The sequence below is a fragment of the Amphiprion ocellaris genome, chromosome 14 (genome assembly GCF_022539595.1).
Source record: "Amphiprion ocellaris isolate individual 3 ecotype Okinawa chromosome 14, ASM2253959v1, whole genome shotgun sequence".
NCBI classification, from domain to species: Eukaryota; Metazoa; Chordata; class Actinopteri; family Pomacentridae; genus Amphiprion; species Amphiprion ocellaris.
The window spans coordinates 29797894-29818227 of record NC_072779.1 but is presented as its reverse complement, the minus strand read 5'-3'; the positions used below and the strand labels follow the sequence as shown (position 1 = coordinate 29818227).

Here is a 20334-nt window from a genome sequence, read left to right as displayed (position 1 = left end):
TGTTTTGTCTATAAAATATCAGAAAAAGCCCAGGATCCTCATATTAGAGAAGCAATTGTTTAGTAGTTTTGGCTTCTTTTTATGATGATTGATGATCAAAATGCTTAATCGCTGCAATTCTATCAAACAGAACCATACTTTACTCCTCTTCCTGCAGGGTTTACGGTTGCTACGAGGCTCTGGATGGGGGAAACACGGCTGACGCACTGGTGGACTTTACAGGTGGTGTTTCTGAGCCCGTGGACCTGCTGGAGGGTCAGATGGCAACAGACGAGGCAGCTCGTAACCAGCTGTTTGAAAGAGTCCTCAAAGTCCACAACAGGGACGGCCTCATCAGCTGCTCCATCAGGGTGAGTCAGGAGGTCCAGACACCTCATTTCTACCTGACGGAGGTTTTTAGAACAAACCTGACTGCACAGATTAAGATTATTTTGTTCTTTTTTTTTCCTCCAAATGAGTGGCACCTCAGGAAGACTTTAAGCTGCAATGCAGGCAGACTGGAGGCATGTTTAGACTGTACAGAAGGAAAGATTTATTACACATCACTCTGCGAGATGGCTCTAATAAAATATTGGCCCCGATCTGTCGTAGATTGTAAAATATCAGTTTGAGGAATGTCAAATTGCGTGATGAGTTCCTGGAGGGAGAATTGTAGCACTGTGATGCATTAGCTCATATGATCTGTGCTGCTGTTTTGTTTGAAATGCAGCTACGTAATGTGTTTTCCTCTTTGCCAGACGTAAACTTTTTTCCTTTCCTTCCATCATTTTGGTTTACATTTTTTTTGTTTGTTTTTTTGTCCTCCAAACTTCATTCAGAAATGGCACCATCATCAGCCAGTAGATTCACCGTAGTTTCAGGTCAAGATTTGATTATTTTGGTTTGCAGATGTTGGATGCTGCAGCTGTCATATTGCGCTAATTTGGTTCTAAACTTCTCAGATTCTGTCAGATTTTTGTAGAAACAATATCATCGATCATGAAACATACAAATTGTTGTTTCTGCAATGTGATGTTGGATAGTTGCTTTGGATTATCGACCACAAATTTTAAATATCTGAGTACTAAAAGGCTTTTAGGCAATCTTCAAAAATGCTTTTTGGGTACGCTCAAGGAAAGCAATAGTCATGTGCATAGATTGGCTTCAGTGAAATGAAATATAGTATTTAATAGTCTATGATTGTATCTGACAACTTCATAATTCAAACATGTAGCATAGCATATGTTGTTTTCTTGTTTTCATAGCTCTACTTGTCCGCGTTGTGACTCAGTTGTTGGCGACATCTTCCCTCTTTATTGTTTTGCAGTCATTTCAGTAAAACTGTTGTTCAACATTTACTAGCGCTAACTCCAACAAGATCTGCTCCGTGTCAGAAACTCCACCGCTAACTAGCATTTCACCAGTGCAGACACACCACTGGACAAGTATAAATGCTCACAACAGTGTAGATTTGTAGCTTTGGAAAGAAGAGTCTGCTAAATGAAATGAAATTGTCTGAATTGTAGATTCAATGTAAAAGTAAAAATTACAGTTAAGAGTCCACAGTTGTTTACATCTTCATGAGGCTCTAATTAGTTGAGGAGTTTTGCTTTAGCCTAATTGCTAATGTTAGCATGCTAACGTGTTCACAGTAAAAATCGTTGTTCTCCTTGGCAAATTAGCTTTGCAGCACAGCAACGCTTAAGAATTTATTCCATTTAATGTTTCTGAAAATGTTTCACTCTCAACCAAAGTGGCTGATTGACCTTTACACATGGAATAATGTTCTCTGTGGCTCTGAAGGAGCGTAGTCAAGTCTGAGAAAATTATTCATTTGATATAAATGGAGTAACCTCAGCAACATGCAAACTGTGTAACAAAAATGATGTGTTAGTTTGAAAAATGAGAGTGACGTTGGATGCTTTATAGGGAGAATTTCTGTAACTTGTATCAGAGACAGGTCAAAAATCTGGATACCTCAACCTCTGCTGGTTCAACTTTATGTAAGTTCAATATCAGACAGCCAGTTAAATCTGTATTGAAGCACCTTGCTTTTGTGATCGAAGCACCGGGATGCTTGCACTTGGCATTTTAACAGCATTTCAGAACCTGTTCTCTGAAAACTGTCTAATCCACCAAAGCTGACCTCTTGCGCCCCAGAGCCCTTTGAATAATTAGAACATTTTCTGCTCTGATTTAAAATCCAGGGATGAAAAAAAACCTCTCTTTCTTTGAAACAGTCACTTTTGGTGTCTTGCGGCAGAGATAGCAGCCGTGTATTGGGAAAAATCTCTGCCTCGAAAGCTCCTTGATGTGCAGAAATTGATGAGATTACATGATTTATGCCCACAAATGAATAGGATGCATATTTCACATTTCTAAAACTAAGCCTAGGTGTTGTAATAGGTACCTCTTTAAGGAAAGCACGTTAAAGTCTTTAATGTCAGAATAACAGTTAAAATGAAATAATGGTTAACATTTTAAATGAAAAAGAGAAGCCCATGAAACCTGTCGAGGTATGACAAGACTTAAAACCTGCTGAGAGCCTCCCAGCTTTACAAATTAGTATGAAATTTATCCAGTTCTTAGGTAGAAAGTTGTGGAAAAATAGCCGTCAAGCTAGAACTTTGTGTAATCCCGTTCCCTCACTGAAGCGATCCATTCAGAATTAGCAGTTGGCTTGCATACCCCCACATTTATTTACTTTCTCGACCTGCTTCTCTTAACTCTAAAATGTCTCAGCTGGAACAAAACACAGCAAATGTTCATACCATTAGCTCGAACATAAGCATTGGTTTTAACAATACCATTGGCTTTAACATTAACATTAGCTTTAACATTACCATTACCTTTAACATTAACATTAGCTTTAACATTACCATTAGCTTTAACTTTACCATTGGCTTTAACATTGGCATTAGCTTGAACATTAACAATAGCTTTAACACTACCATTTGCTTTAACGTAGCTGTTGGCTTTAACACTACCATTAGCTCTGCATAGTGGATTACTTTTATCATTGACAACAATATCACCGTAACAGTAGGAAAATTCTTAGTGTTAGCACATTTTACAGCTAGTGTGGTTAACATTACCATTAGCTTGAATGTTACTATTAGCTTTTACACTACCATTAGCTGTGCATAGTGGATTACTTTTATTTTTGACAACAATGTCACCATAACAATGGGAAAATCCTTTGTGTTAGCACATTATGCAGCTAATGTGGCTAACATTACCATTAGCTGTGATCACATGCCCGGAGGTCAATTATAAAGCTGAGGGACATTGAGGAAGACTGATTTGAAACCAATAAAAAAGGGCTGAGTGGGTTACTGCTTTTTAAGACTCCTGTTGTGCTTTAGGTCAATGTAAACTGAGTTGAGGTTTACTTTTGTCCTGGTCCCTGTGCTCACATAAACTGCATTTTAATCCAGCAGAACTCCCAATAACGCTGTCTTCATTTACGTGCTATTCTGTTTCTGCTGTTAAACAATTGAACAAATTTGAAATAATGACTCAAATGCAGCCCTGTAAGACCGCATGTTAAAAAGCAGTCGCTTCAGAGCCATCTATGTCATGTCTAGGTCAGCTGGTTTATTTCATGCTGTCAATCACTGATACAGAGAGAGTCTTCTTCCTGAAGGGAGCGGAGACAGCAGCTGCTCAGCTTTAATTAAAGCTGCGGACACTGAAACAGCCTGATTAGAGGTGGGAAGAAACCAAGAGTTATACAGTCATGGTGAAATAAACCATCTTTATGGTATTTTGAGCAGAAAAACATATTCTAGGAACATATGAGACTTTAATTTGCTGAAAAGAGACACAAAATGACTATTATGAATAATCAGTGATTGTGCTACATAATAAGTCACTGCTACTGTAGAGCCTTCAGATAATGTCAGTTAAGTCCAATTCTAATTTTAATACTTCTAATGGATCATCAAAAGCAGCAAGTCTGGCTTGTACCAATTAATCTTGTACAAAAAATTAGTTTCTACAACATGCACTAGAAGCTACAATTGAAACCTGAAAGTTGTTTTTAATGTGTCGCTGTCTTGTCACAAGACAGCGACACATTAAACAAGAAACAAGAAAAGGACAAGTGGGGTTTTAACAGAGCAAATAAAGGCCACTAGTTTTTCGTCCGCCATAGTCACCAGAGAAACTTGAAGCCGTGTCTGCAGCAGAGAAAGCAGACGCCATCAACTGCTATCAGCATCACAGTGAAATGAAAAACACTCTGACTGTGATGGCGCACAATTGAGGACCACTGCTGTAAATCCAGCTCCTCTACTGTATATGAAAGATTAACAGAGTGAGCACTGGTTCTGCATTCCTATGTTTGTGCCTCATTCTTCGGAGCACACTGGCCCCATTTTCAGCACAGACCACATTTATTTTATTTTGTAATAATTTGAGCAAAACAAATCTATTTCAAGCTCAGCTCGTTTATTGCCGTGTTTCTTGTTATCCACACAAGTGCACAATGATAACCTCGTTCACCCGGTTTGACTCGGTTTCCCTCTCGGTGTGTGTTTGCAAACCCTTGAGCATTAGCTCAGTGTTTCTCCCCCAGTCTCTGCTCTGCATGCTCAGGTTTGCCAGCCAATCAGAAACCAGAGGAGGTGATTTCTGATTGGCCGTGTTGCCTCCAATCTGATTGTTAGTAGTATTGTCTGTTACTAGGGGGGAAGTAGTAGTTCCATGGATATTGAAAAATACAGACAAATGAGTAGAACTTCTTAACATTTCTGTGTTTCCTACTGGGAAAAAGCTTGTTTTGATCATGCAGTAACACAAAGCTGCTCAGAGGAAATTCTTGCCATTAGGGGGGTAACACTACACACAATTTATAGTTTGGTGTGTACCTTGGCTTTCAGAGAAGAAAACCATCTATTTAATAAATATTCTGCAGTCTTTCATTGGCCACAATTTATATCAGTAGCAGTTAAAGCACTTGAATTCTGGCATTTTGCCAAAAAGAAAAAATAAATAACAGAAACGTCAGTAATGCTCCGTCAGTTAATCACTTTTTTTGAAGAATAATTCCAGCAAATGGTAAAGTGATTACCTTAAACTGTCCCATGTAAGCATGCATCATATCTGTGTTTGCCGTATTTGTACACATTTTTATTATTATCAACATTTCAGCTGTTTGCACTTTTAGATAACCTGGCTGAAATTTTGCTTTGATTACAACCAGTCTGATCATACTGAACTGCTAATTTTGCTGCTAGTTAATGGACTTTGTTCGAACAATCTGAGGTTCCAGTTACTTTGATGAGTGTAGTGTAATGGTCAAATCGAGCTAAACAAGACAGAGGTAGTAAATAAAGTTCATACAGCAACTACATAATACAAGAAAACATTAAACTCTCAATGTGTGTAGATTTCCAGGCAATAACCTGCATGTTTGCTGCTCAGCAAGCTATGAGAAAAATCTGTATTTAGTCTACATTATATAAAGCAACTCTGAACTGCAGCAGGTTTGGTTTCTCAAATCTACTTATATATCATTTCCAAGGGAGCTGTTTCAGGCAACATCCACACATTTCAAAACATACTTTGATCTTGCATCCACATCACTTCAGAGGTTTATGACTTCTACAACACTTTTGGAAATGCTGGAGACCTCAGTGATTGTGTTTTAGTGACACATACACCTATCAGGCGTAACATTATGACCACCTGTATAATATTGTGTAGGTCTCCTTTATGCTGCTAAAACTTCTCTGACCCAGTGGGGCATGGACAAAGGACCTCTGGGGATGTCCTGTGGCACCAGTCAATTCTGTGGGTCCTATGGGTTGCTGGGTGGTAGCTACCTAGATCAGGCTTATCCTGGCACATCCCATGGATGCTCAATAAAATTTGGATCTGGGGAATGTGGAACCCGGGTGAACACCGTAGTTCTGTCGTGTTTCCTGGGCCACTCCCGAGCAGTTTTTGTGGTGTGTTGTAATAATAATAATAATAATAATAACTTTATTTGTATAGCACCTTTCAGAAGAACATTCACAAAGTGCTTTGACAGGTAGAACATAGTGATAAAAAAGAAATAAAAGAGAACTTTACAGGAAGGCAAGTCTATAAAAGTGGGTTTTTAAGAAGTGATTTAAAAGAAACTACTGATTCGGCGAGCCTTATCTCTTCAGGCAGGTCGTTCCAAAGCTGGGGGGTCCTGATGTAGAAGGTCTGGTTGCCCTTGTATTTAAGCCTTGACTTTGGAACAAGTAGGAGGGACCCACACGAGGATCTAATGCTGCGCGAGGGGACATACGGGGTTAGCATGTCTAAAATACAGCCAGGGGCAAGGCCCTGGCAAGCTTTAAAAATGATCAACAAAATCTTAAAATCAATTCAAAAAACGGACATGGAGCCAGTGGAGGGAAGCTGGAATGAGGGGTGCATTGTCCTGCTGTGGGTGGAAACTGGCATCAAGTACTACTATTGGGGTGTTGAGGGGGTTATTTGACCTGCAATGTTTAGGTGGGTGGTACATGTCAAACATCCACATGAATGTCAGAACTCAAGGTTTCCCAGCAGAAGGTTGCATCATGACAAGATGATCGATGCTGTAATAGATGGGACGAGGCAAAAGCCTGATCCTATCTATTATAGCAACCCTTAACAAAAGGCCAAAGTGCTCTGGACAGAGTGAAAAGGGCACTTGTATGTTGAACAGTGTTTTTGTACTGTCCTGCCAATGTAAATCAAGTAGAATGGTGCTGTGGAAAAGACTTTCTCCACGGGGACAATACAATCTAAGGCCTTGTCCACACGTAGCAGGGTTTTTGTAAAACCGAATATCCTGCCCCCTCCGTCTAGAAAAAAACTTACGTACACACCACCTCGTTTTTAGAAAAAAACTTCATCCACACCTAACCGCATAAGTGCGTTTTTAAGCACATTCATAAGCATGCCGGACTTTTAGGTGGCAGTAGTTCCCCAAATCCTATCCAATCAGAGTAAGCCTCGGATGTGGAATGGCAAGGTGGTGGAGAATAACCGTCCTTAACATCGTCCTTCGCCTGTGTTGTTGAATATGGAGCAGTATCTGGGCTTGTAAAAACAAGCAAGTAAAAAGCGCCTGTACAAGAAACAGCGCCCAAAACCTTGTGAGAGCATCCATACTGTTACCGAATGTAAACACAGGTCGCATATGTGACGTAAGAACATATTTTGTCGCAGGTGGTGACGTTTCGAAACGCAAAACCCTGTTTACTGATGTCCACATGCAGACGCATAAAACGGAGAATTCGCAAATCTTCACTTTGGTCGGAGTTTTTATAAAGAATCGTTTTTGATGACATAAATCTGCGTTTTCGTGTGGATGATAGGCCGAATCGTAGAAAAATATCTTCGTTTTGTGAGATACCCGGCTACGTGTGGACAAGGCCTTAGTCAAAGTCATATTCACTTCATCTGTCAGTGTTCATAATGTTGTGGCTGATCAGTGTACAGCACATTTTGCATTTATTTAAAGCTCTTTTGATTTGGATGTTGCCCTTGGGCATTATGCAATTCCACTAATATTTTCAGTTAATGGTTCAGCCTTTAGAAAGATCCTTGCACCTTTCACCTCATAAACATGTCCTGATTAGTAACATTTGTAGACAATTTATTTGAAAATGATTTGTGGCCTTATTATATGGGGGAGGACCTGCAGCAAAGGGCCATGGGCGGGATTCAAACCCATGACCACTATGTCGGGGGCTAGCCCCTGTTTATGGGTCACATGCTTAAGCTACTGGGATGCACCACTTGTAGACAATTAACTTCCTTTTTTTGTTTTTCAAATGGAATTTTGCTTCTGTAATTGTATTTTTTTATGAATTTCTCTGTTTTTAACAACCATTCCTCCCTGTTTTGCTGTTTTCCAGGCGACCACGATAGAAGACATGGAGGCTCGTCTGGACTGCGGTTTGGTCAAAGGCCACGCCTACGCTGTGACGGATGTACGGAAAGTGCGGCTAGGTCACGGACTGCTGGCCTTCTTCAAGTCGGAGAAGCTGCACATGATCCGCATGAGGAACCCCTGGGGGGAGAAGGAGTGGAGCGGCCCCTGGAGTGACAGGTAATCGCAGCGTCGCCACCTACAGGCACAAATGAACCACTGCAGGTTTTAAACACCCAAATCTCATGAAGGCTCATTGAGCTGTCCTCATCTGTCATTTCCCGTCTCACACAATTAGCTCTGAGTCAAATGTGGAACATTTCCAGAGCGACACAAACAATGGATTTGTCCCGTAATACGTGACCTTGTTTTGACCCACACCAATTTAACCAATTTCCCTAATGTAATTTTTAAAATGTCGGAAGTGCGCCGCTCCCCTTGGTGCCTCAAAATTTGACACACTAGTTTCTAAGAGAGTGCATGCGATGAATGAGAAAACAGCAAAAAGGCTGAACAAAGACCAATCCATATATAAAGCCGGTGACATAGACAAGCAAGCAGCACAATGGGAGATGTCATGTAGACAATGAAAAATGGAAATGCAATCAAGCTAATGGGCCACAGAGCGAACAAGAATCACTAAATTCAGCCCTGTTGTCTGTAGAGAGCTCTGCTAGTGCAGCTCAGATATCCTCCAGAAAACAGCTTCATACATCATATTTTAGTTTTAGTCTCTGCTTTACTCCTTCATTTATGCTGCTCTATGCTTCTTACAGGAATACATAAAACTGAGATGAAGTTGCTCCCTCGACATCTCTGTCTTTGAATTGTTGGCTACCAGACTGTGAAACAAACAGGGAGGTGGTAAAGCTGGATAATAATGGAGTCTGAATTATTGATATGGCTGAAAGAGAGACAGATGTTATTAAAGAGACGTGTCATCTCTCTTCTTTGGCCATCATTCACTCACTGTCACTGAATAATTTATTCATGGTTTGATAGAACCCTTTACTGTTAATGGGGGCTGTTTGAGACAGACTGTTGAGATGTGGACGTTTGTCATTGAATCATAAACAGAGACGTAAACATGGAGCTAATGCATCCAGTAAATGCTTGTGTTTCCCCTGAGCAGTGAACACAGAATGGCCCTTGATGTTTACGTATGATTCACAGTAGCAAGCACAGCTTGTTTTCCAGCTTATGCTTTAACATAATGGATAGATTCATACATGATTTATATGTCTGAGCTTCATTCAGTTACTCAGAATTAAATTTTAAATGTATGATTACTTAAACACGCACTGCGGAATGTCCTGATATTGGTAGTTATTCATATTCTGCTAATTAAAATATATTTAAGCTGTTTCCATTTCACATGCTTAAGAAAGCAAATTAGGGACGAACCGAAATTACCGTCTCTATTTTTAGGTCCCAAAATATTCATGATCACAGCAAGCATGGAGGTTAAATTAGTTTTTGTATGTTTAAGATTGATAATCAATGAAAGAGAAATCATTGTATGCATTAATCCTCATAAAAAAAAGACAAATGGCTGGGTCAAAAATAGTAGCCTGTCGTCAGCACAGACAAATAATGGCCTCTGCTCTTGATAGTTAACACATAGTACATTTCCACAGCTCTACTTCTACTAATATAACATTGTTTTTATAGGGAATGATTTCATTTCACTTTCATGCTTTTCTTTTGCTTTTCTATCTGTCAGATTCCTTAAAAACTTAATAACGCGTTTAGAAGTCTTAAATTTCACTTAAATTCGGCCTAAAAATTTTTACTAACCTGCTGTTGTTAGTGACATTACTTAAAAAAACTTTTCCATACTTGACTATTGCAAAAGCAGATTGAAAAATTACCCCTTGGAAAGCCCTGCCCCATATCTCACATTCATATTGACTTTTTTAAATTTTAGAATAATATCCGTGTTCTGCTACCTGTCAGGTTTAAAGATGAATTAATACAATTATTAGGAATCATTCACAATTAAGGATTATCTTCATTATCCATTTGGCCAATTCATGTTTTGTTTTGTCCAGAACAGTCCAGGAAACCTCAAATTGTCAATTTACTCAAGTAGAAAACAATAAATATCAGCATTTTTCCCACATTTAAGAAGCTACAACTGTCAAATGTTTACTGGAACATTGAATAATACATTACTGAACTTGCTGAACATTAATTTCCTGTTGATATTCACCTCAAATTGTCAAATACTGCTAAACGTTCTGACAAAAACACAATATAAATTCTGTAAATGTTATTAAATTGTTGCTCTTGGTTTTCAGTTCATGTCTTTCATACTGGAGCAGTACAATCATGAATTAAAAGGATTAATATTAATATTAAATTGGATTTTATATAGTGTTTAAAACAGTCTGAAATTAACTTGCTGGACTTTGCAGAACTCCTATAAGCTGCATTCAATGAATTTCACCGCTTTTTGTATATATTTCTTCAATAAAATCCCACCTAAAAAGTAGAATGAATTCTGCCCTTTAGTATGCTAAAGGGCTAATCTTTAAGGTTTGAAAATCACCAAAAACACAGTTTTAACAAATAGTTAAAATGGATGAGTGTGATTCATGGTTCTGTTGTTGTGTAGTAGAATTAGTTCTGTAAAAAAAAAAGTACATTATTAATATTTATCAAGACAACAACTAAACGTGAGAGAAGTGTTGAGTTTATATAAACAGCAGAAATGAGAAATAGCGAGGCCTCATGGTGAAATACAAACAAAGAAATCGTTATAAAGCAGTGGAACTGAAAGGTAAAGGTTGCCCTTTAACATCAGCTTGCTTCAAATAAAACCCTGTTTGCTCTCATGTTTTTGTTTATTGCAGTTCGGAGGAGTGGAACAAGGTGAGCAAGAGTGAGAGAGAAAAGCTGGGTGTCACCGTGCAGGATGACGGCGAATTCTGGTGAGAAACGTCTTGTTACTTTCCCTTAAAAGTCATATAGAATTATAATTTATATATTATTGTCTGATTGATTCACACTGCTCTGACTATTTATGAAACATTATGAGCTGATGCAGTTTGATATTTTGCACTTTGCTTTATTCTTGCTGATATTTTTTATGGTTTGATCTTATTCTTATTATTATTATTATTATTATTATTATTATTATTATTATTATTATTATTATTATTATTATTATTATTATTATTATTATTATTATTATAAGGCTACAGACAATCGCTAGGTAGCTTAGCATGAAGACTAATTTAGAAGAAACTATTAGACTGACTGTCCAAAGGTACAAAACAGAAGTAATAAAGTGACATTTTGTTGTTCTACATGGGCCACACAATGCGCCTAAATCTAAAGATGGTGAAGAAATACATACACTTTGACATAAATCCTCACATTCTTGAATTTCTTTTTTAAAGATTGTATTGTGCAGACTTTGGGATTGATTTATCCTGGCTGGTAAAGTTTTGCTTAGTCTTTTCCTTCCCAAAACTTACGGGTTTCTAGAGTGCAACCAAAATGCTTTCAGGTGCAACTTAACATTTTCATTGCTTGCAATGAAAAATCCGACATTAGAATACCTTATTTCAAACTAATTTCTGGTCTCACACCTGTCTGAGTTGCTGTGCTGCAGTAAGTGAATGGAGACTAGAGGCTTCTCTGTGCACATGTACAGATCCAATCCATGACATCTGTACATTTTAGCTTCAGAAAACAACCCAATTTACACTTTTCCTATTGAAACTGCCTAAGTCTCAGCATGCACATTGGTCATGTCGCACCCAGGAAGCAGTTTTGCTCATAATAAAACCAAATAAGAGCTACCTTTGACTAACCTTATGTCTTTGGTCATCCTTATGAAAATGAACAAGCTAAGTGCTACAAAGCAGTTATCTGCCCCTTTATTCCTGTTTACAGTCATTTCCATAATGTGTTAAGAAAGTACCGATGTTAATGTGTATGGGAACTAACAAAAAAATTTATGAATTGAAGGATACCGCTTTGTTGCAGGTGTGGAGGTAGCACCAACAGGTGGTTAGCCTAGCCTAGAATAAGGAATAAATGCTGTCACGCTTGTATTTTCTGTTGGTTGTTTTCTACATTCTATTTTATATATTTTAATCTTATTGTACTTATTTTACTTTTATTTTAATTTATTTACTTATTTTATTTTACCTTCACTTTATACCCTAATTTTACTGAATATCCATGCTGCTGTAACAATTTCCCTCCGGGGATTAATAAAGTCATCTAAGTCTAAGGCCTTGTCCACACGTAGCAGGATTTTTGTAAAACCGAATATCCTGTCCCCTCCGTCTAGAAAAAAACTTAGGTACACACCACCTCGTTTTTAGAAAAAAACTTCATCCACACCTAACCGCATAAGTGCGTTTCTCAGCACATTCATAAGCATGCCGGACCTTTAGGTGGCAGTAGTTCCCCAAATCCTAGCAAGGTGGTGGAGAATAACCGTCCTTAACATCGTCCTTCGCCTGTGTTGTTGAATGTGGAGCAGTATCTGGGCTTGTAAAAACAAGCAAGTAAAAAGCGCCTGTACAAGAAACAGCGCCCAAAACCTTGTGAGAGCATCCATACTGTTACCGAATGTAAACACAGGTCGCATATGTGACGTAAGAACATATTTTGTCGCAGGTGGTGACGTTTCGAAACGCAAAACCCCGGTTACTGATGTCCACATGCAGACGCATAAAACGGAGAATTCGCAAATCTTCACTTTGGTCGGAGTTTTTAAAAAGAATCGTTTTTGATGACGTAAATCTGCGTTTTCGTGTGGATGATAGGCCGAATCGTAGAAAAATATCTTCATTTTGTGAGATACCCAGCTACGTGTGGACAAGGGCTGAATCTAGAGGCAGTGGGAAACATCTAGCTCAGCCCATCACCACCTCTAAAGCTTACATATTACTATGATATATTTTGTTAGTTTCTGTTTGTCCAAAAATATAACGTAAAAGTAGTGATTTTACATGTGGGTCAAACTCCACATAAACTGATCATAGTTTTGAGGGAAACACTCAATGTTCAAATGATAATTTTGCTGCTATTATTCTTAAACTCAGTCTTTACTTTAATCTCACTGCATATCAGCTCCAGATGTTGTAGACTCCCTTTAACATGTGACTGTTTGCTCTGTTCCTGGTTTCATTTCCTCTATTTTTACCTGTTCAAGGTGTTCTTCTTTCAAGCTTCTCCCTCTGGTTGGTGTCCACTCTCTCCTGTCTCTCCTCCTTCCCTGCCCTCCCGCAGGATGACGTTCGACGACTTCTGCCAGTACTTCACCGACCTGATCCTGTGTCGCCTCATCAACACCTCCTACCTGAGCATCCACAAGACCTGGGAGGAGGAGGTGATGAGGGGCTCTTGGGTCCACCGCCAGGATCCCCTTCGCAACCGGTCCGGAGGCTGCATCAACCACAAGGCCACCTTCCTGCAGAACCCTCAGGTGGGTTCATGTACGTGTTTTGCTATTTAGACGTGTGAGTGATGAGTGTTTGGGTGTAATTGTCACGTCTTTTCTTTCCTCAGTATGTGTTTGATGTGAAGAAGGTGGAGGACGAGGTGCTGATTTGCTTACAACAGAAAGAGAAGAGAGCCACACCCAAAGAGGGAAAAGGGGAAAACCTCGCTATAGGCTTTGATATACACCAGGTAGACACGAACGCGCTCGCCTTTGTAAACATTTAAGTCGATACGTCAGGCTAACAGATTTCTGCTGTTCTCGTCCTGCAGGTGGAGCTAAATCGGAAATACCGTATGCACTCAGCCCAGCAGAAAGTAGCGGGCTCCATCTACATCAACTCGCGCTGCGTCTTCCTCAGGAAGGAGCTGAAGGAGGGCCGCTACGTCATCATTCCCACAACCTTCGACCCCGGACAGCAGGGCGACTTCCTGCTCCGCGTCTTCACTGATGTGCCTTCAGACTGCAAGTAAATGTCTGATAATATTACAGCTGAACAGGAACGTGTAGCATTTAATGAAAGGCAGTCAGCGTACACCCAACATTTACTCACAGTATTTATTCAGCATTTCAGTGTTTTTTTTAAGTCCAGTAACTTGTACCCATAGGTTGGATTTCCACAAGCAATTGTTCACAAAGAGTTTTTATTGTCAGCACAAAATGTTTCAGTGCTTATCTCAACTGCCTGCTTCGGGTTTGTCTCTCAAAAATTGGCCAATTTTCGCAGCAATTACTACTAAGTGGTGTCGCCTGTCAAGCAATGCAACTGCGAGGATTTATAAGAAGTGGAGTCACAAATGTACGAATCAACACCCACTTTATTGACTGCATTGAATGGATGGTAACTTAGAGCAGGTTAACACTTGATTTCTTTAACACAGACTCCTGAAACCTCATATGAACTTTTTTTGGAGTGCAGATTGAGCGCTGTGGATTTAGTTTTTACATCAGAACCATGTCTGTGTAGATTCTAGTCATCCAGGCCATAGTGGTCGTAGGAGCTTCAGTGGAAATCAACTAGACTTCTCTTGTAGGTTTGATGAAGAAAATAGCAAATCCTTTTGCTACAGACACCCTCTACCCCTAGTATCACTCTTTATTCCATTACCTTTGTCACTGATAACTCCTTTACCATTTATTGTCTGCCACTTCTCTTGAATCAACCACCTTTTATTATTGATAACTGTCTGTCAGACCCCTCGTTCTCTTACCTTTTGTTGTCTACTAGACTCTTTCACTCCGTCACCCTTTGTCATTGATTAGCAACTATATGCAAACTAGCCACTATTCTTGTCTATATTTACATACCCTCCCCTACCAACTTTATAAATTGTTTACTCGGTTAAGGTTCTGGGTCGACTTACCTTCACAGACTCATGCTCTGTGTTGGTAAGACCTCCGTATACCGGACTACTACAGCAAACTTTGCTTGAGGACTTTGGGTAAATTTCTTCAGCAATTTCTTGAAACCTACAGGAGAAGTCCAGTTGATTTCCACTGAAGCTCCTATGATTTCACTGGAATCATGTTAGAAAGGGAACTCTTAAAGGCAAAGAGAACAGGAGGAGTACTGTAATTGCAACAAGCAAGCACACTGGTCGGAGTTTTACACCTTTGTACCGTCTCGCTGCAGAGATGTTGTGGAGGTGTTGTGTTGTTGCACCTTTGAGCCAAATCGAGGTCTTGACACTCAACGTTTGACACAGATGCTGTTGTATTACACCTCTGATTCCAGACCGGCAGCATGATACATGAAAGCACACACTGGAGCAGCACAGTTAGAACAAGGAAAGGCTAGCAAGACTGACATTGTTGTGGAAGTTCAACGAGGTCAAGAGAGTATGAGGAGCCAGAAACAGAAAGACACACTGGAGACTCAGATGACTTAGGTTGTGAGTCAGGTTTACTGATATCAGGAGAAGTGACACCAACAGAGCAGCAGTTCATGCAAGCAATGCCAGCATCAGTTCTGAGGATTCTCTCTGATGTTCGGGTATATATTGTAGTTGGGACAGACAGACAGACAGACAGACAGAACGAACGAACGAACGAACAAACCTTTCCTGATCCCGTAGCGGGGAAATTTACAAGGGGGAGAGGGGTCACATGTGGATTACAGACGAATATGGAGACAACTTGTCTGCCTAGTCATGTCAGAATGCACAGTATCTAATCTTGATCAGAGCAGCGCACATCTTCCTCCTACAGTGTCTGCCTGTTGGAAGATAATTTGGGATGACGTCAGCTAACAGCTGCAAGGAAATACCTTAGAAAGTGGGAAGAGTAATTTTCCCTTTGCAGAAATGAGTTAACTTCTGAGCAGCATTGCAGCATGATCTCTGGTTGAAAGGGGCAAATGTTTCCAGGTTCAGTTGCATGCTCAGCTACTGTTATGTTTCTGTTTTTGCTAAGGAATGATTTTATATTATGTTCCATCAATTTTCTGTTGCTGTGGAGGATGCAAATCTCACACCAAAAGGCCAAAATAGAATTTTAAACCCAGAACCCTATAGCTGTGAGGCAGCAGACATTTCACCACTGTCGCTCTATATTTAGATTATTACTCGTCTTGTGTCACTGCATACCAATTAGGTTCTTCTGTGTTCTGTTATAAATGGAAGAAGTTCACCATATGTCGGTTAATTAAAATCTAACTGCTGTCTTATATACCATATGTGCACCATACATGTAGATACCTTGTTGGCTCCTGCTGCAGGGAAGCTGGAGGTCTGTCCATTATTAAAATAATCCCAATTCGCTGATTTTGCAGCTGTTTTGTTTGTCACTAATGCCAAACATCTATCAATAATACAGGACACTTGTTTAAATTCAAAATTTAGATTTTGATATCAGAATACTATATCTTAGACAGAGATAGTAATGTTTTCTATAACATTTTAAGGCTTTGGTTGTATGATTTTGTTCCTAAATTAGGAATTATAAAGACGATTACAACAAACACTAAAGATCAAAGAAAATATATATTATTAGCGGGATTCACAGTTCAGATTTAGTGACATTTATTTATTAATTTTTTCCCGCATTTGCACTCTCAAGTCAACATATTAATTAGAATTTGCAGGATGGCACCGTAAAAGTTCTAATAAATCAGTTTTAGTTTTACACATCACAAAGAAAACATGTTAATAATGTACTGTTTCTTCTCCTGATAGTTAGCTTAACCTAGCATAGTATTAACAATCACTTTAATTTATTTATTATGTTGGCTCAAGAGAAGAATTACAGATCAATATATTTAATTTGGCATGTTTGGGACTGTTCTATATTTCAAGATAACTTCTCAGTTGTGAGATGTGATTCCTCGTTGCTTGGTTTTGTCATTTCTTGCATCATAACACCAAAAAGCAGCACAAACATATTTATTTTTCCACTGTTACCTCTACTATATATCTGTGGCATCAGCAGCAGAAACACACCTCACACCCCAGCTTGAATTATTTGTTTAGGTGAGGTATTTATATCTGTGAACATGTGTCTTTCCCAGAGAGCTGACTCTGGATGAGCCTCCTCAGACATGCTGGACGGGGATGTGTGGCTACCCTCAGCTGGTCACTCAGGTCCATGTGTTGAACGCTGACGGTCTACAGGGACAGGACTCCAACGGAGGTAGGAGTGGGGAGCAGCTCTATCCTCGCCTCACATTCAGTGCTGCGCTTTGTCTTTGCATGTTGATGATCTGTAAACTCCTGGAAAAACCCACAGAGCTGCACTGCCTCAACCCCAGAAAGAAAAGACTGCTGAGCAAACCACAAGGTACTACGGTATTACCCAGTATAGTTTAGTTATTTAGCTCCAGCCTGCAGTACACAATAGTTTCCCCTTAAGTCTCTCACTGTGTGTCCTGTAAGTTACATTTAAAGCCACTCTGTGATTAGAGCATTTTTCATCATGTTCTCATGCTGTCAGTCAAAAAATGTGACACTTTTGAGTAAAAAATGGTGAAACCAGTGTCTATCAGGTCCTCGTGCCGACTGCCTCAGTGTCCACAGGGTGGCAGCAAAGTCAGAAATGTTCACATCCTCCACATTGCGGCTTTGAAAACTACTCTTAAAATATTAGTAAAAATACAAAGACAACAATGCAAAAACTCTAATTTTCAAAGTAAAAGTGCAGAACAATTCTAAACAAAATGTTAGTAAATTACATTTTTCTGCAGCAGAATGTCCTCTGTTTCTTATTAATAACCAATTTTCCATTATTAGATCATTAATATTGATGAATCTGTGTTTAAGGAGCCTTTTGCTGATTAAGTTGCTCAAGGTGGAGCTTGTTTTAACCATTTTACATATGGTTAAGTAGTTTATTCAAGTGGGACAGATAAATCTGAGAGGTCACGAGATGTTTAATAAGGGAAGATTTCTCTCTGATCCTTGCATTTCTTTGTGAAAATATTATTTGTTTTTACCTTTTGGAGCCTCACGCAGTTATTTAAAGAAAACTATTTAAGAAGTTTAGATATGAGATGTCTCTTTGATTTAATATTAAAAGTACCCTACCAGAGGAATTCATTGAAAGAAGGCCAAAAGGGTTAGAAATCACAGTTTAATCTTTAACAACACGTTATTTCGTTATTTCTTTATCTTTTTTTGTGTACAATTTGCAAAGTCTTTAGTGACTCCTGCTGCAAGGTAAATTAAACGTGGAGGACAAAGTATCACAAAATGATGTAGTGTCCAATTACTGTAGTTAAATGGATATTCTGTTACTCAGAATTGATGATCTGTAACACAAGTTTCAAAATAAGCTTGGAAAAAAGGAAAATCACTTATATATAAGTCACTTTTTGCTTTTATAGTCATGTTTCTTCATTTACTGCACCTGTATGGAGGAACTCTGCAGTAATTTGAACAAAAATTACAAAGAATGCAGACTAATATTGGCAGTGCAATAAAAATGTAAATAATGCTGTGCAATTTCATAGAAATTTTGCTGTAAATATTAAGTCTATATATATATCTATATATTATATCTATGCACTGTGTGCTGCACTCTTTTTTATTCAAACTGTTCTATTTGCTGCTGTTACACTGCAAATTTTCTGGCTGTGGGATCAATAAAGGTTTAGTCTATCTGTCTGTCTGTCTGTCTGTCTGTCTGTCTGTCTGTCTGTCTGTCTGTCTGTCTGTCTGTCTGTCTGTCTGTCTGTCTGTCTGTCTGTCTATCTATCTGTCTATCTGTCATTTGACTTTATTAACACACTAACCACACAAGAAATCGAGAAGTCAGCTGTCTGAAGTTATGCTGCAGTCGCTTTGATAATTTTTAATCTTAACAAATATGCCAGACATTATTTGTATCTTTCATTCCACTGTGGTCATTTTCTGCCTTTCTGTATCAAATTCGACATTTTTGTTTTTTAGGCCATTGGTCAGATAATTACAGAAATAAGAAGATGCCAATCCGACTGGTGGGAATATGTGAAGGACATTTTTTGCAATTTTCTAACATTTTATAGATGAAATAATAAATCAGCAAATTGAAAAACCCATATAATCTGTGAAGACACCACCTTAAACAAACCAGATTCATGCACAATATATTGATATAAAGTTTTTTATTTTCCTCCCACAGCTGTAGATCCCTACGTGATCATCACCTGCGAAGGAGAGAGGGTTCGTTCTCCGGTTCATAAGGACACACGGTGCCCAAACTTTGACATCAAAGGCCTGTTTTACCGCAAGAAACCCAAGGAAGGAATCCATATCGAGGTGAGCTGTCACTCTGCAGTCATCCCTCTGTGGGCTGCTGCTGCACCAACATCTGGCTGAACGAAATGTTCACAAAGCCACCAAAAGGTAGCCGCATCCTGTACATAGTAGCATCAGATAGGAGCAAGTCAGTCAACTGTGGTGAGAAAAATTAAATTTCCAGACTTTGTGAGATTTGTGCTACTTTTTGTGAGACCTTTAGGCGAAATTACGTTGCCTACTTCTTTTCTAAAAGGCTGAATACATGAAGAAAGCTAAAATATGTGGGTGTGATCCACTGAAACCAACAGAACCACTGCAACCCACTTACTTTAGATTTTTACTAAAGCTAAAGCACTTTAAACAACCAACCTAAATTTCAAATCAGCAATGTACATTTTTTATTTCTTCTAATGGCATCTAGACAATCCTTATCAGCTGAGAAACAGCGATGCAGAAAAACATGCTGCAAACTTCACAAATTGAGGGCAAAGCAACTTTTTCATTTAGTAATTTGTGCTGAATGCATAGAAGTTTGCTAAACTACTTTTAGGTCTTTTTGGCAACAACTTGTAACTTATGTTGCATTTTTATTTTTAATTAAATAACATTACTCTGTTTTTACTTTGTCATGAAAGAGTCTTCTTTTTTTGTAAATTCTTATCAATAAGAGCCAAAATAAATTGACCATGATTCAATGTTGAAAAGCAATAAGAGGGAAAAACTTCCAAAAGAAGTAAATGATTACTGAATTCACTTATTTTACGTTTTATGTTTTTAATTAATTGACATTATTTGTTGAAATCTGATTCTACTTGGTCATGAAAGTTTCTTTTTTGAGGGGAAGTTCTTGTCAATAAAAGCCAAAATAAGTTGACCATGATGTAATGTTGAAACGCAATAAGAGGGAAAAACTTCCAAAAGGAACAAATGCTTACTAAATTTAATGTATTAACTTTTTGTACATTTTATAAATTTTATATTATTATTACTATTATATTACTTGTAGAAATCTGTTTAACTTTGTCATGGAAGAGTCTTTTTTTTTTTTTTTTTTTTTTTTGCAATTTCTTGTCAAAAAAGCCAGATTAAACTGACCATGATTCGATGCTGAAAAGCAATACGAGGGAAAGAAAGGAGTAAATACATAATAAATTCACTATATTCACTTATTTTAAATTTTATATTTTTAATCAATTAACATTATTTTGTAGAAATCTGATTCCACTTTGTCACAAAAGATTCTTTTTCTGGTAAATGCTTGTCAATAAAAGCCAAATTAA

The 20334-nt window shown here is 38.5% G+C and overlaps 1 protein-coding gene across 3 annotated transcripts in view; it reads left to right on the top strand.

Moving 5' to 3' along the window:
* capn5b (calpain 5b) overlaps nt 1-20334 on the top strand; it is an 81042-nt gene that overhangs the window by 44300 nt on the left and 16408 nt on the right. For 2 of the 3 annotated variants that reach the window (XM_055017336.1, XM_055017334.1), the window contains exons 5-13: nt 158-350; nt 7866-8059; nt 10735-10812; nt 13133-13328; nt 13412-13534; nt 13616-13812; nt 16849-16970; nt 17067-17117; nt 18936-19072. In XM_055017336.1, coding sequence (XP_054873311.1) covers nt 158-350; nt 7866-8059; nt 10735-10812; nt 13133-13328; nt 13412-13534; nt 13616-13812; nt 16849-16970; nt 17067-17117; nt 18936-19072 — 1291 coding nt within the window. The remainder of the gene's footprint in view (nt 1-157; nt 351-7865; nt 8060-10734; nt 10813-13132; nt 13329-13411; nt 13535-13615; nt 13813-16848; nt 16971-17066; nt 17118-18935; nt 19073-20334) is intronic. The other variant, XM_055017335.1, reaches the window with a different exon arrangement.